The 16125-nt window shown below is 54.8% G+C and overlaps 1 protein-coding gene and 1 long non-coding RNA gene across 7 annotated transcripts in view; one reads left to right on the top strand and one right to left on the bottom strand.

Annotated features, from left to right (window-relative positions):
• The first annotated feature begins 4017 nt into the window (after positions 1 to 4017).
• NTF3 (neurotrophin 3) overlaps positions 4018 to 16125 on the top strand; it is a 64368-nt gene continuing 52260 nt past the window's right edge. The window contains exon 1 of one of the 6 annotated variants that reach the window (XM_032473091.1): positions 4018 to 4350. Coding sequence is in view for 2 of the 6 variants with exons in the window: in XM_032473085.1 (XP_032328976.1) it covers positions 5801 to 6046 (246 nt within the window). In the remaining 4 variants the exon portion in view is untranslated. Of the gene's footprint in view, positions 4351 to 5774; positions 6047 to 7026; positions 7052 to 8113; positions 8139 to 16125 lie in introns of those variants that run through there. The other 5 variants (XM_032473088.1, XM_032473086.1, XM_032473085.1 and 2 more) reach the window with 5 other exon arrangements.
• LOC116661300 lies at positions 5513 to 6916 on the bottom strand. Its single transcript, XR_004317160.1, has 2 exons — positions 6731 to 6916; positions 5513 to 6005 (listed from the first exon to the last, which is right to left on the bottom strand). It is a non-coding gene; the product is annotated as an uncharacterized LOC116661300 (long non-coding RNA).

Below are 16125 nucleotides of genomic sequence, written 5' to 3'. Positions count from 1 at the left end.
CAAAGCTACTGTCCGTTTCTGCTCTCCCTGGATGGCATCGCCTTTCAGGATTACTCAGTGTGCTTACAGCGTAAATGGAAACCTAAGCTCCCCTACAACCTTCCACATCCTCCCAAGCACTCAAGCGTTCCCTAGCATCCAGACCCTTCCCCAGATGAAGGGAGGAGCAGTGAGAAGACGACCAGGCTGGAGGTTTGGAAAACCGGAAGGGAGCCCTGTCAGTTCAACCTGTGGGCCGCAAACTTCCCCCGAGGCTCCCTGCCCTCCTCCGCGGTGCTCAGAACCTACAAGGCCACCCATCAGCATGTCCTGAAATGTCCCAGCCGACCCCGTTTTTCACTTTCATCTCAGCATTAGGTGATGTCCACATACGCCTTGGGGGGCTCGAGAAAGCGCTGACTGGTGAGTGGACACAGGTGAGCAGATGAACAGTTACTCTCCACATCCCTAACTCTGAGCCTGGACCACAAGATGCTGGCACAGGGGGTGAGGGAGATAGCCCATGGAGTATTTTATGGTCCGAAGATGGAATTAACGGCACTGCCATACCTATGTCGAACCCAGCTAATAAAACTTTATGAGTTCTTACCCATGAAATATTTTGTTTATGTCACATGGGTCTAATCGAGTGGGTTTTTTTCCCTCTTTCTTCACTTCCCCACCCCCACCCTTTTCCCTGCCCGCTTTGTCTCCTGAGGCCTAAACCCTCTGGAAATGCATTAGTTACCTAGGAAACCTTAATGTCATTTTTTTATGAGTGGAGTTTGGGGCAACATAAAGCTAATTTATAGGGTGGTTAGGAATTCATGTCATGACTGGTGAAATCGGAGACTTTATTAGGATTTCTCTATCCACCTGTGTGGTAGGAATACGTAACTTCCCTCTATTATTACAGGTAATTTCTTGAAACATAATTATAAATCTGGATGCTATTTCATAAGATGAGTTGACCCATTGTTGTTCCATGTAATTCATTCTATTGTTCCATGTACGCTCCAGAACATAATTAGCAGTGACCCAAACCAAGAATACGCCAGGCAATCTGTTAAGAGTTAAAGAACACCGTGTCATTTCCTTTAAAACGATGAGGTGGTTCTGCCTGAGAGGCAAAGACTGAATAAGATGAGATTTTGAAACCCTTCCACGCTGTCCTCCATGCTGGCTGAGGCCCATGTTAGGAAGCGACACAAATTCTCAGTGTGTCCACCACTTCATTCTGCTGGTTTCCTTCTGTCCTTGTCCAAAGGGGAAAACTTACACCCAGGAAGTTACATTCACGAAGTGTTTAAAGACAGCTTACAGGTAACAAAGAGGCCACTGCAGAGTCAAGCTCTTTTCTCGAAGCTGATCCCCGACCAGGGAGCGGCAGGGACTTCAGGGCAAGCACTACTAGATTGGGAGTTGGGGCTCCCCTGGTGTCAGGCACTGCGCTAAGTGTTTTAAATAAATAAATAATAAATAAATAAATAAATAAATAAATAAATAAGTTCATTTGATCTTCACAACACTCCTAAGAGGCTGGCACTGCGAAGCCCAGAAGCTGTCCGAAGGCACACAGCCGCCAAGGGGAGAAGGCAGTGCGGAACTCTCTAAAATCCCCTTTCGATGGGTACTACTTCCTGATCGTTACTCTGCTTGTTCTGTTTCCCTGGAAAAAGTCACTGCCAGGCTGAAGCCTCAGATTCCTTGACAGTTACACGCCAGGTGGGTACACGGAGGCTCCTAGAACTTGACCTCTGGTATCCGTGCTCTGTCTGAGATCCATGCTGATCACAGCAAAGCTGCACTTTCTCAAGGTGATGGAAACCGTAGGGAAGCCCTGGGCTTGCTGAATGAACAGAAAGTCACCCTGTTGCTGTGGACAACTGCACCCATTTTGAAAAAACAAAGAGTAACGCCTCACACAGGCCTCTTCAGGGCACTTGGGCCGGGTTGCTAATGAACATGGTGTTCGTGTGACCTTCGGCTAAGCCGTGGATAGGACGTGCGCGGTGACGGGTGGGCAGCCAGGCATCTCCTGAGCGCCAGGAGCCAAGGTAGCGCACAGTCTTCCCTGACCTTAAATGGCCAGTCCCTGGGCAAATACCTTCTGCATTCACTAAATTGTTTCAGAAACATGGACTTTCAGGCTCCACTGGCTGAGCAGCCCTGGGAGGGAGCGGGAGGTGGTGGGAGGGACAAGGTAGGGCCAGCAGCCCGTGGCAATTCTGCCGGACTTCCCCACACTGCCCTCCAGCAGCAGAAGGTGCAACTTGCAAATGTTTTCGGCTCAGCTGAGGAGTGGAGAGCTTGGCAATCTCAAAGGTGGGGGAAAAAGAAAAACAAAAGACAGCGAGAGAAGGCAAAAAGTCAAGGCTAGCTAGTTGATCTCGGAAAAAAAAAATCACCCAGCTGGTCTTTGTCACGTACGTCCCCAAGGAGAGGGTCCTTGGAGCCATTCAGCCCAGTTTTCTCATTTCCTGGGTCAACACGTCACAATGAATTAACCACAGACAGCTACTACACGAGGCCACACGCTGAGCACCACCTCCCAACACACAGTCCACTTAACTGAAACGTCCAGAGCACAAATGCTGCTTTTCACGAGGTGAGAGCCCACTTCCTGCCGACAGTTCCATCTTGTTCCTGTTCAGTGTTTCAACCACAGAGTGGTGCTATTGCAAAAGAGAAGGGTGGGCAGGAGGCGAGCTCTAGAAATTTTGCTTTAGGAGAGAGTTTTAAAAGGGACTTGCAGACACCAGACCCAGTTCCTGCTCTCCCCAACCCCTTTCAGGAGGAGGGCCTTACACCCAGATATAGCAGGGAGAAAAAGAAAGTTCAGCAACCTAAAAATACAGCCAACAGATGGGCGGCCCAAGCCAAGGCGGCGACCAGGGACTCCCCTTGGAGAAAGGGTTCTATAAAGACTTAGTTCTGGATGGACTGCCCGGCACTCAGCACCACCTGCAGGGCGCAAGCTTACGTCCCAGTTTTGATCTTGGCTTTAGCTCTCTGGGACCACTCAGATCTGTCTCTATTTTGAAAAATGGGTTTGCTGAGAAGTAACAACGTTCAGAAGTTTCAAAACGATCCTACATTGTACACAATAATCTATCTTTTCAAAAATACTCCTTTTTACTCCTTTTTCTGGCCACCCTATTCCCTGATCACCTTGTCACTCCCTGGGAAGCCAGAAGGGGGACCTGGACATCAGTCCCAACAGTCCCAAAGTTGAGGAAGAGAACATTTAGCTCTGAACTAGGAAGGACAGCAGTAAAGGGAAAGGCAGCTTGCCGGTTCAAGGAAGGCTGTCTCAAAAAAGGCCTTCCACAAAGGAAAAGACCAGTGGCGCCCACTTGGAGCAAAAGCCAGAAAAGTGCATCTTTCGCCCTCTGCCCTAGTCTGGCTCTCTCCTCCACCTCTCTCCTCCCTGAGCCCCTCCCTCCCTTCCTTCCCCTCTCCTCCCAAAGGCACCATGCATATTTGGCAAGATTAAGGTGTCACTTCTCATATTACAAGGCGTGTTGACTGCACGCAAAGACAGACCCACCAGCTCAGGACAAAACCTCCTCGAGCTGGGAAACAGCACAAACTTCCTGGGATCACATAGGTCCTTCCTGGCAAAGTGAGGCGGCCAGTCAGCGACCCGGCATCTGCAGAACAAATCGGCCTTCAACTCACGCTGCCTCCTCTCTTTCTCTCTCTCTCTCTTTTTTTCCTTCTGATTTTTCAAATTTAAGTTTGCCCCTCTCCCTTCCCCTCCTCCCTCCTGACTGTGGGCTACCCGGGAGCTGCTGGCAGATCAGCCAGGACTTGTTTTTAACCCATTCCTCGCTGTAGCAGGAGCCAACCACCTCTTCCCCTGCAATCTTTGGGTTACCAGAGGACCCTGGAGCTCCGGGAAAAGAGCCCCTAGAACTTGGCCAGAGAAGCTGAATCTGGGGCCCGAATTCCTCCTTTGACAGCGCAGCAGCAGGGGGGTGGGGGGGGTGCAAGTGCGGATAAGTGGGGGAGGGCAGGGAGGCGGGCCAGAGCGGAGGGAGAAAACCAGGACCCAGCAGAGCACGCCCAAGCCAAACCTTCTTGGTGCCGAGCGCCGGGTGGAGGCGACATCTCTGGCCTGGAGGTGGACCTGGACATTCTAGCACGAGGGAGACACTGAAGGAGGACCCTACTCTTCCCAGGGACCGCGGGAAGTGCCCTCCCTGGGCATCAGTGGGCACTTCGGCCGTTTTCGATGTGGCAGCCTCCAGCAGCCAGGATAATGATGAGGCAGGTACAATCTATCTAGTAGGCAGCCCCCAGCCTCCCCCTCCCGCCTTCCATCCCCTCGGACTGCAGCCTCTCTCTGCGTTGGTTCGGCCTGGGCTGGTAGGTACAATGCTGGTACTTCTTGGTGTTTGATCAAATTCACAAACGAGTCAAAGAAATTTGGATGTTTTGAACTTGGATCCCAGCTGAAACACAGAGCGGGTTGCTTACTAGACCCCTGGAATGGCAGGGCAAGGGGGGAGAAGTGATACCTACTCACTCCCCTCCCCCAATCGCGCGTGAGTCAAAAGGTCCTGGCAAGAGACTAGGGCGAGGAGTGGCCGAGATGGCAGAGAGGAAGAAGTGGGGGGCTCGGAGGCGAGGCGCCCTGCGCCACGACTCTGGGAGAGGGTAGGAGGCGGACAGGATGGCAAAACTCTGTTGCGAGGTTCTGGATTTCTCACTCACCCCTGAGGGGCATTTTCCCCCCACTTCTCTTGATGGCAAATGGGCGAAAGCAAGATGACTTAACTCGGTAAATTTAGAGAGCTCCAGCCCGGCACAAGTGGGGTCTAATGGGCAGCTAAAATTATCTCGAAATAAGAGATTTTTGCCCCTGCCCGCCCCCCCCCATCCTTTCCTTGAATAATCTACTGGTGGGGAAGTGGGCGTCACCACTTTCGGGACTCTAAGAAAGGTGGGTCTGTCGCCTGCCTTCCTGCTCCCCGCACTGTCCCTGCGTGCAGACCGGTGGGTGCAGAGTGGGCATTCAGCTGCAGGGCCCGATCCTCGTTTGGAAGGAAGGGGCTTTAGAGAAGGTGGAGGCTGCGTGGAATGAGAGGCTCCTCTCTCATCATCCTCTGCCTTCCGAGCTCACGCTCTTGCTCGCGCAAACACACACGCACACAGCCGCCCCTCCCTGGGTCCCCGACCCCCCACCCCGTACCTCTCTGACTCGATCCCCATCACTGTCTGCAGCGCCCCGGGTGCTGGTCCTGGAGCAGCGAGTACGCTGGGGAGCTGTGGTCCCGGGGGCGCACTCTCGTCGCGGGGAGAGGGAAGGACTGACGGTGGGCTCGGTAGGGGGAGGGGAGAGCTCCGGAGCTGCAAGGGTCTCGGGTTCTGAGGAGGAGTTTGCACAGTAGACCCAGCTGCCTGAGGAAAGGGGCAAGAAAGGCCCTTCTGCTTTGCAAAGAAAGACCTTACATCAAAAGAAAAAGGAAGACCCCCAAAGACATTTTTCAAGGAAAAGAACAAATAAGGCAGGCTGAAGACGCTAACGTAAAGCGCAGTGAAAAATACTTCATTTCTTCCTGGATCTCTAAAGGGGGAGATCAAGGGGTATACTGAAGCCTCCTACTGACTTGGAAGTTTGGGGTGTTTTTCTTTAAGAAAGGTTAGGGGAGTTGACCCCGTCCCCTCATTGGTCCACGACCCCCGGCGCAGGGGCGCTGGGGCGCAGGCGTGCGCGGCGGACCGGGCGCGGGGGCGGGCGGCGCGGCGCCGAAGGGGTTAAGGCGCTGAGCGCGGAGCCATCTGGCCGGGTTGGCTGGTTATAACCGCGCAGATTATGTTCACGGGACTCAGAGTTGAAGGCTCCTCTCCCTACCGAGCAGCTCCGCGCGCGGCCCCCGAGAGAGCCCGGCGCAACTACTTTCTTCCCTCTCCTTTCTTTCTCCTTTTCTTTTTGTCCCCTGCTGGGTGGTGGCGGCGGCGGGGTGGGGAGACTTTGAATGACCGAGCTCGCGTCCACCTTTCTCTTCATGTCGACGTCCCTGGAAACAGTCACACGGATGCCATGGTTACTTCTGCCACGGTAAGGGGAGGCGGGCGTGCTGGGTGGGCAGGTTCGGGGCTGGGGGGCTCGGTGGAGGGACTGGCCGGGGGGACCAGCGCGGGGCCCCGGGCTCCGCACCCCGCCCCCACCCCAGCGCTCCGCGCTCTCGCACTTTCCCCGGCTCGTGCCTTCCCGAAGTTTGCGCCGGGGTCTGCCCAGGCCCGGGCGCAGGCACGGCCGCCCCCGGCACACCCACGCACACGCGCGCGCGGACACTCCTCCCCACCTCCTCTCTCCGGTCCCTCGGCTGCCGGAGAAACCGCCCAGTATCTGGGAAAGTGATCAGGTTTAAGGGACCAGGATTGGAAACGGGGGGGGGGGGGGCGGAGGCGAAGGGAAAGGAGGACGACGGAAGGCCAGGAAAGGGCTTCGGCAGAACCGCCAGCCCCCCACCAACACACCCGTCTGCTCCTGCAGAGACGGCTCCCCGCGCATCCCGAAACAAAAGGGGGTGGCAGGCGGACCCGGAGCAGCGGGGAGGCGAGGGTGCCACAGTCCCCCCTCCCCGCTCGCGCCCCGCGTCCGCTTGGCCACCGCAAGGACCACTCCGCTCGCCCGCCCCTCCCGGGCCGGACATGGGCTGGGGGAGGGGAAGCGGAGCTTGGGACCTGGAGAGTCCATTCCCAGTTTGGGGAGTTGGGACTCCTCGCCCCGCGCGGCTACCTGCTGGAGTCCCCTTGCCTCGGCTCAAAGCTTTCTCAGGAACAGCCCCGCACCCCGGGCTCGTCCCGGCCGGCGACCGCCCCTCCCTGAGTCTCCGAGCAGATGTTGGAGCTGCACCGGCGGCCCGCGCATCTGGGTCCCCGCCGGGGAGGTGCGGGCAAGAGGGCTGGACGGTCCCTGGGGAATTCTAGGGAGGGGAGGTGCTGGGAGGCCGGGGGCCGGCGGAGCTAGACTAACACGGACCCCCAGGGGCCAGATTGCTCCGTTGCCGCAGAGCTCTAACCACACTCCACAGGAAATTTGGGACGCTCCGAGTTGAAGGTTGGGGAAAGGACGGGCTGGGGTGAGGGAGGGAACTCTGCTTGTTGCTCTCGGGTGCGAGTGGGTGCGCGGTGAGGAAGCGCTGCTTCTTTGGGGGAGGTTTGGCTGCTGGGTCTCTCAAAGGCACGGAACGGAGACCCCAGCGCCAAACCGGGTGGGGGGCTGCTGACTAGTAAGATCTCTCTCGGATCCGTGGCTGGGGGGCTCCAGGTGGAGGAAGCCCCGAACTAGACCGCCTCGGTCTCGACCTCTGGCGGCGGGCGGCAGGTTCGGAGTCCGACTGCAGGCAGCCGCCCGAGGCAGCCCCGGCGCCGGGCTCCGAGCCGGGCTCCGAGCCGGAGAGCTGGCGACTGCGCGCGGCGGACTTGTTTATGTGTGCGAAGAGCAGGGGGCGGGAGCTGGGGCGTGGGGCGGGTTAAAAGGGGGTGGGTGTCACCCCTGGACTCAGCCACTTACAGGCTGTGCTGGGCAACCTGCCTTTTCACGCGGAGATGCCGTCTCCCACTCTGCAGCATCGAGAGCAAGCGAGAGACAGCTAAATCCTCTGCCCCAAGTGTCAGGATGGAGAAAGCTGTAACATGAGGGAACTTTTCAATCGGTTCTGCTTTCACAGAGCTCAGAAATACTCCAGCATACTCAGCCTGCTCACCCCCTGCCCCCCGCCCCCGACACAAAGAAAGTGGAGCGGTAGGATTCAGGGGATAACATCCAGCAGCCCCCGCCTTGGGCTCGGAGGCTGAGACCTGGGCATGGCGTTGGGAGCAGGAGAGATGAAAACAGACTCTAGCAGTGCTGGAGGAAAGTGGAAAGTCATGGGGTTGCAGTGGGAGTGCGCACCGTTCTGTGCTGGCAAAGGGCTGTTTTGTAGCTGCAAGTGGAGGATGTGGCTCTGTGTGAACCACGTGTGCTTTCCTGCGGAGGGCAATCAGTCGGGCCCCTTGGGTGCTCTGTTTGGTCAGGGAAGGAGGTTGTGTGGAAAGTCTGTGCATGGCGGCGGGCAGGGAGCAGGGGCCCCGCCAGCTCTGTGTGCACGGAGGTGTGGGTTTCCGAAGTTTTCTTCCGTGAGCGTGTGTGTGACTAGCAGCAGGTGAGAGCATGTGCGAACAGAGGTGCAGCTAGTGAGAAATCCGTGCCTGCGGAGGGTGTCGGAGCAGGAGGAGAGGTGCAGTGTGTTGCGGACAGATGGCTTGTGCGTGCTTGCACAGACAGCGGGGTGGGTGTGGCGTGGGACGGAAAGGTGGACCAGTGGCCCAGGTGAGGGTCTGAGGTTTTCAGAAGGGGTGTGGGGGAGGTGCAGGAAAGATTATCTGCAGAGAGCAGAACGTGAACTTCACGAGTGAGCGCTGGGAAATTTGGCTGGAATGGCATTGGGGTACATGGGGGACAGGAAAGTGTGGGCTCAGACTTATGGAAAGACAGAGCATTTACAGAGAAGGATGCTGGGGTGGTTTCTGCCTTCTCCCCGTCTCCACCTCCCCAAAGAGGAGGGAATTGGAGAAGGCTGAGAATGAGGGATGTACATTTAAGGGGAAAAGTCTTCCGAGTGCTGGCACCGGGCAGGGATCATGCAGGGTGTATGTGTAAGATTGGAGTGAGCGCAGAAATGTGTTTTGCATGCCTGGAGGCAGAGACGCGTGCTGTATTACATTGTGTAATGGGTTTCTTCTTTGACAGAGGGATTCACCTTCACCAATTAATATTGATTATCAATGAAAATTTATGGAATGCCCGCTGGATGCTCAGCCCATGGCTGGGTACTGGGGTGTGGCGCTGGGCCCTGGAAAAATTCCTTCCCAGGGCTCAGCTGACTGCTGCAGTTGTGCCAGGAGCAGCAAGGGGAGCTCAGTGTCAGCTGAGGTTTCTTCAAGAACTATAATTCAGTTTCTAGAGATGTTTATGGATCTCGGAGGCCAAAGGGAAGCTGATTTGAAATATATCTGTGGTTTTGTAAAAGTGGGGCGTAGAGATAAGGCTGATGTATAGTTTTGTGTTTTGTGGAAGGAGCTGGAGGCTGTTCCTGTGTCTTGTAGTGGGGGTGGGCTGGGAACGGGCCATCAGTTCAGAATGAGGGTCGCGATGCATCTGAGGGTTGAGTTTCCAGGCGCACGGCAGGAATGAGACTGCCCCTGTGGAGCTGGAGCGGGTCTGAAGCAGTGGTCAAGGTACAGAGATGCAGGTTGGGAGGGTTTCTTAATCTTTGATGACTTCTGGGCTGTAAGTGTAAAGCTGACATTGTGTGGATGTGTGTGTGCGTGTGCACATGTGTTATGTGTGTGCATACACACCACGGAGCTGAAGTTAAGTATCTAGGAGAAAACTGGCCTGGACCACTGGAGGGGGGTAAATTCTGGCTTTTGTGGGGTAGGGGGGATGCACATTTTTGCAGGAATTCTTTGTGTCCGAGGAAGGATGAAAATTGCCTTGGATGCTTAGATGTGTATCTTAAGTTAAAAAGATACAGATAGAAGAGGGCTGCAGGCTTCAGGGGGCAGCTGGGGAGCGGGGGGGAGCATGAAGTTGGTCGGGTTCACACCTGCAGGAGCCAGTGCGGAGCAGGAGTCTGCTTGCACCGCACACACCTGCCGACCTGGAACTTTGTCTGTCCGTCTGTTCATGTGAGGGCTGATGTTTGGGAGAAATAAACCTCATTTATTTGACTCATGACGTTTTTGAATTCATGAAATGAGAGCTGTGCCATTTTGAGGTTCAACCTTATTTTGGGGGGAACTTGTCTACATAAGAGGGTCGCTACAGGGTTCGAGCCTTGGTCAGTGGCTCCGGTGGTGGCAGTGGTTCTGAGGCCGGCGTGGTGGAGGTGAGACACTCCCCACCAGGAAAGCCTCGATTCTAGTCCGGTGCTGCCACGTGGGAACTCGGAGACTTTGGGGAAGTTTTTTAATCTCACTGATCCTCTGTCCCTCCTTTTGTAAAATGGCATGGTCTGCAGTGACTCTGTGGAGGGAAGATCACTCTGCTTTCCCCCCAGTCCAAGCTTGACGTGTTTAGGGGTACTAAGCTGTACGGCGAGTTATCCGGCGCTAGTGTGGACGAGAACCACCGTGAAAACTGGTTCTGTGCCTCGTTCTCTTTACCGCTGGAGTTGGTAAAATAGTTTTAATTCTTACCGCACGTCTACTGCTCACCCACTGTGCAGACAGGACTTTCTCTCACTACCTCGGTTTACTCATCCCTAAAATGGGGGCAGCTACGCCTAGATCCTTGTTGGTGGAGATCTGCGTCCATAAAAGATCTTTGAACTGCTCCAAAGAAAGGTGGTCCACAGATCGATGTTATTAATCATCAGAGATCGACGTTTTCTTATTCTGAAGACCGTGATGCCAAAACAAATGGGACTTTGAGAAGAAAGAACATAGTCCTTGCTCTTGGCATGTTGGAATAAAAGAGGAGCAAAGGCCAGCCATGCTGGGTCACTAGGAAGGTCTGCGTTTCTCTGGATGTGGGTCCTTGGCAGGCGAGAGCCCACCTGTGAGAGCAGGGGGAGGGCTTTGGATCTGGGAAAAGGCAGGCGCCCAGTGCAGCAAGTTGGTGCAGCCACTTTCCCCAGAGACAAAAATGGAGACCAAAAAAACAGAGGGCGAGGAAACCCACTGAAGCCTCCGAGTCCTCCCAGAAGTCAGCACAGGCTGTCAACTCCTGGCTCGGAGTCAGCCTCCCATCCCTGAGTTCAGTGGCCATAAATAGTCAGGAGCTAAGCTATTTCCATGAGGCACTAAACCAATTCTGTTGCTTTTCTTGGCGAGATTGGGCCAATTAAGTTGATTGGAAGAGGTCACTGCTGATGGGTCTCACGTTCCCCAGGCGGGACGGGCCGGCAGAGCTTAATTACATAACACTTCCCATCTCTGCAGCCCCACTCCCAGATGTGTCAGATGTTCAGGCCTCCCCTGCCTCCCCTCCATCCAGGACCACTGATGGAGACCGCGGCTCCTGCTGCAGGCTCCTCGGACCATGTTACCCCAGCCGTGAGGAATGCAAATCCATGCGTTGGCTCAGGGAGAGAGGGGAGTCAGGCCGACACAGAAGGTCTCTAAGCCCCACCACCCTGCTCCCAGCCCTCGCCAGCTGCCCTTTTACTCTCTAATGAGGCAGGCAGTTTCTGGCGGTGGGGATGTTGAACTAATGACCGTTGCTAGGGTTTTTAGATTTCGTCTTATTTAAAATTGGAGTTTGTTGGAGAAGGACCAACTCTTCTGCTGGAGACGAGCCTGAGACCTGTGTGGTGCTGCTGATAAGGTGTGTGGATACACGTTGTGCGTGGAAGGACGTGTGCAGAGCGAGGGCGGAGCCCGGGCCGTGTGCGTGCTAGGGATACGTGAGCACAGGAGGGGCCCTGGGTGGGTGGGAGGCGGCCCTGGAGCTTGTGTTTTGGGTGGCAGGTATGTGGGCGCCTGGCTCAGACTGGACCGTCATCACATGGCTTCTTGCAGAGGAGCCAGCTTGTGGGAAAAGTTGGGAGTGGCTTTTTTTCCCCAGATCATTTGTACATGGGGATGGAGGATGCGTGAACTTTCAGGAAGTATGAGGTCAGTGCAGATGATACCTCATTCTTGCCTGGACAGGTTTCTGTTAAGATCCAGACTGGACAAAGGAAGACTTCCCGAGGACTCGCTGTCGAACCTGTGAAAGCACAGGTAGATGGACCGAGATCTTTAAAGTCCTTTTTGCTGTTGTTGAGACTTTTTGTTGTTGAGAGTTTTTTATGTCAGCATTTCTTCTACCTAAAAATACCAAGGGGCCAAGTGTGCATGCCTCCCTGGGTGGTCAGGAGGCACCGTCTGTTCCACGTCCACGTCGGTGCTGTGGTCCCTCTCAAGCAGTCCTCACTGGGAACCACCAGAGGTGCTCTGTGGCTCTGGACATCCTCACAGAACAAACCTCTGACTGTTGGTGTGGCTTAGCTGGAAACAGACTTTGAAGTGAGGCTTGCTGTGGTCTGTTGTGACTGCTCACTATTCTGTGGCCCCAAGCCTTGTATGGGTTTGTCCAGTCAGGGGTTTTTGGAAGGACTGAGACTTGCTCGTTCAAGGGCAGAGCTGTGGGTGGGAAGCTTACTGATCTCAGAAGGTCCCAGGCCAAGGTCATCTTAGGTGGCGTGGGGCAGCAGAAAGCTAGTGGGGGACCAAGCTTGCAACAGAGCTCTGTCACTAAGCAGCTGTTGCTGTGTGACCCTGGACGGTCTCCGCAGGCCTCAATTTGCCCATCTGTAAATGAAGGACTTGAACTTGAAGATCGCGAAGCCCCATTCCATCTGAACCATCTGAGGATCCTACAGTAGCCCTGTCTTCCTACTTAATCAGTGCTAACGTGCTTTGCTCGGAGTGCATCTTGGCACGCCCTAAATGAGCTCCGTTTTTATCTTTGGGGAATGGCTGAGTCAAAGGCAGAAAGGCATGCAAAGAATTTGCCATAGTGTTTTGTTTTGGCCAAGAACACTCTCGAAGTTGGCTTGGCCTGCACAGTGCGTACAGAGCTGGAAGGGGCGGGGCCTGGCTTTGTGGTAGACCTGATTCTAATCGTCCAGCTTCCACATGAATGCCTGCTCATGTCAGGGCTTCTGACTAAGGGAAGCACCCACCTTTAAGGTGACTGATGATGGTTAATATCTGAGTACTTACTGCGTGCCAGGCATTGTTACAGATGACGCACGGCATTATCTCAGCGCCCCAAATAATCTCTTTTGCAGGTTACGTGAGGTTAAGGGGTTCGCTTACAGATACACGGCTAGCTGTCGACGTGCTGGCTTTCTGTCCTGAAGCCTGTGGCCATCCCAAGCCCGTCAGCAGCCAGTCAGGTTCTCTCCCTACCTCCTGTGACGTCATCCAGATGGGAGATTGCTTGATAGCGCTCTGCAAAGCCTGTCACCCCACAGGGGAACCTGCTCCATGGAAAGGTTCATTGTCACGTGCAAGACAAATGTGGAGGCTTTCTGGCCACCTGCTGGAAAGCATGCGTCAGCTCCATCGCCCTCCGCCTTCAATTCCCATTCTGTTGACAAGGGAATCTGCCCTCCCAGAATGGGGGTATTGATTTAAGCCACAATTGCCTCCTTGTAAACTCTACAAGACTGGAGCTGGACATCTGGTTTTGATCCACTCGCCCATGAGAGGTGGTAGGTCCCAGCATTCTTGAGTTCTGTGTTGAAGGTTGCACGGCCTCAAAGTTAAAGAGACTGGAGAACGTGAGGGCTCCTCAGAATTTGGAAAATGGCTTTCCTTGGTAGGCTGGGGACCTCCCTGCGTTTATACCGGGGCCATAGTGAATGTAGGTTTCTTGCTGAGCGGTTGGAGGCAGGAGTTGCTGCTGAGGACTGGGGTCCCCAGGCTCTTTTTGATGCTGGGCAGAGCTGTTGGAGAGTCCTCCAGCCCTGGCACTGGCCAGCTGCATGCGCATCTCGGGGCAACACCAGGAGGGAAGCCAGAGGGGTTCCTGGGGTGCATGTGACCCATCTCTGAAGGGTGTGACTGAAGGCTCCTGTTTTTTCTCCCTACTCTGACTTTCCCAACATCACCACCTCACAAACATCTTCAAAGCAATCAAGAATGACTTTGTTCTGTGGCTGAAACGTATTTCCAACTGTGCAAATAAATGTACAGTGTTAACCTAATGCCTGTGAAATTGGGGGTGCTCAAAATATGTATTTGCCTTGTTTAAAACGACTTTCCACGTGTAGAGTGACGCTTTCCTTGTTTGTAAGAAGACACAGCCCTATTATTACCATTTTTTATGACAGCCAGGTCTTACCCCTCCTCCCTCTGTTTTTAGGTCTGAGCCCCTGGCATTTAAAAATATCCTCCCCCTCTGGCTCCAAGTCATCCCTTGGGGAATATAGTTCGAGTTTGCAGTCTGGGATTATTTCCATCCTGTGTCTAGCCGACCTGCCACTGAAGGATCATGGGGCACGTCGGTCCCCTGCTTCCACTGGGTCCAAGAGGAAGACGCAGCTCTGGGAACCACCTGTTTCCCAACAGGTGCATCTCGTGGTTGGGAAGGAGCCCAGCTCCCCTGACACCTGGCTGGATGCTCAGTCAGCTCAGCCCCCTCTCCTTGCAGAGGATTCAAGCTCGCTCTGGGACCTTGGGCAGATCCCTCCTCCTCTGTGGGCGCTGTTCCCTCTTACGGAAAAAGAGGGAATGGGACTCACTGGAAGGTCAAAAGGACCCTGCCGGCTGTGACAGTTCACATGTTCCATGACTCTGCTGCTCCCCGAACCTCACTTCATCCCATGCCTGGGATTTCCAGGTATCCCTGCTGCTCTGGGCAACTTATATGCAGAGATGCGGAGCAGGTAGAGGAGAAAATTAAGTTATATGATGCCAGAGAAGTTACTGAACATATGGATGATTGTATGTTTATAAAGTGCTGAAGAAGCAAGCTGGCCAGATTTGTGGCAGATCTTGGATGGGAAGTTGAAAGCTGAGGGAGAGGTTGAATTGGGACAAAATTCTCTTTGGGTGGCTGTGAGCAAAGTCAGACAGATCCTGAACTACGGGCAGGAGCACCAGACTCCACCTCTAACTCTCCCAGAGACTAACTGTGCAGTTTGGGGAGTCCTTGAGCTGCACCAGCTCTCCCTCTCCTTGTGTGTTCAATGGAGAGCAAAGGGCTCCTGGCTTAGATCATCCCCAGAGTCTTTCCTCCCTCCTCATAAAGTATGGGAATTGAGGATTAGTAGAAAAACCCAGATGGATGGATGGATGGATGGAGGGATAAGGGGAAAGATGGATGGATGGAGGAATAATGGAAGGATGGATGGATGGGTGGATAAGGGGAAGGATGGATGGAGGGAGGGAGGGAGGGATGGATAAGGGGCTATGGCTTAAATGTAGAGGGAAGCATCCTCTGACTGCAGGGCGATAGAGCTGGCAGAAACATTCGTCTGGTTTTGGGTCTGAGATGGCCATGGAGGACTTACTCTGTGTGTAAACTAGGCTTAGAATGCTCTCCCTTCCTTCTTCACCAAGGACGTTGAAAGCATCCTTCACAGCTTGGCTTCACCATAACCTTCTCCTGGCAGCACCCCCTGCATCGCCCAGGGAGCCCAGGGCTCCCTCCCAGCCTCCCCATGTTACACCACTTAGCATTCCTCTTTTCACTAGAAGTCTCTGCTGAGAAAGGGATCTGGTTTTTTCATCTCTGCGTCCCCAAGGCCTTGAAATGTGTTGGGTGAATGAATGCATGACGGGTCATCAGAGAGTCCAGTGGTGAGAGGCTGGGCTCAGAGAATGAATGCACCTTCCCAAGGGTCCAGGGCCATGTTTTCTGTGTTCTGCTTTGATCTGACCCAAGGCTGAGGTCAGGACTGTCCCCGTCTGCCCCCTAGGAAAGGCTGTTCTTGCTCTCTTTAGAGGCCCTCTCCCCCCGGGTCTTAGTCTGCCAAGCCTTTCTGCAAACGTGGGTTGTGGTCCCAGGAGAATTGGGGGTCGCAGCACATGAGTTAGAGCCATCCCTCTCTAGAGACACGGGAAACGCGTGTCTGGAGAGTCTTCATGAAGCATCCTGTTGGTGGCTCTCAAGTCTCAGGCTCTGTTCTCGACGTTGGGGAAGATGCAGAGATGAAGGCCGTGGCTCGGGACTCAGGGTCAGGGACCGGGTCAGGGAGGGGGCCAGTTACATCGTTGTGCTCCAGGGAGGGGCCGCGTGAGCATGGGTGATCGTGCAGGTTCCTGACTGGAGTGCTGGCTGCGAGTGTGAAGGAGGGTGGGGAACCCTCTGGGCCAGCAGTAGGCCGGAGGGTCCACGAACAGTCCTCCCTTCTGCTGCAGGACCGCAGCGTCCTCGTCCCCGAGATCCCAGGGCCAGACCAAGCCTCTGGGGATGGATGCTCAGAGCCCGTTGTGACGGGGGCCCTTGGCTACTCCCGGGGTGAGTTTGGGGAAGGTGCGCATTGGTGGGTGTGTGGGTGTGTGGGTGTGTGTGCTCACGAGTGTGCTTTCCAGAAGTGTCCTTGTAGTCTGCACAGGCAGGGGAGGGGTGTCTGCCCGAGGCCCCGTAAGCCTGGCTCCTCCCTGCTGCCTCGAAGCACAGTGTGTCTCTGTGACCACTCCTGACACAGG

The sequence above is a fragment of the Camelus ferus genome, chromosome 34 (assembly GCF_009834535.1).
Source record: "Camelus ferus isolate YT-003-E chromosome 34, BCGSAC_Cfer_1.0, whole genome shotgun sequence".
NCBI classification, from domain to species: Eukaryota; Metazoa; Chordata; class Mammalia; order Artiodactyla; family Camelidae; genus Camelus; species Camelus ferus.
The sequence above is the reverse complement of the archived record's forward strand: the minus strand, read 5'-3'. Positions and strand labels throughout refer to the sequence as shown.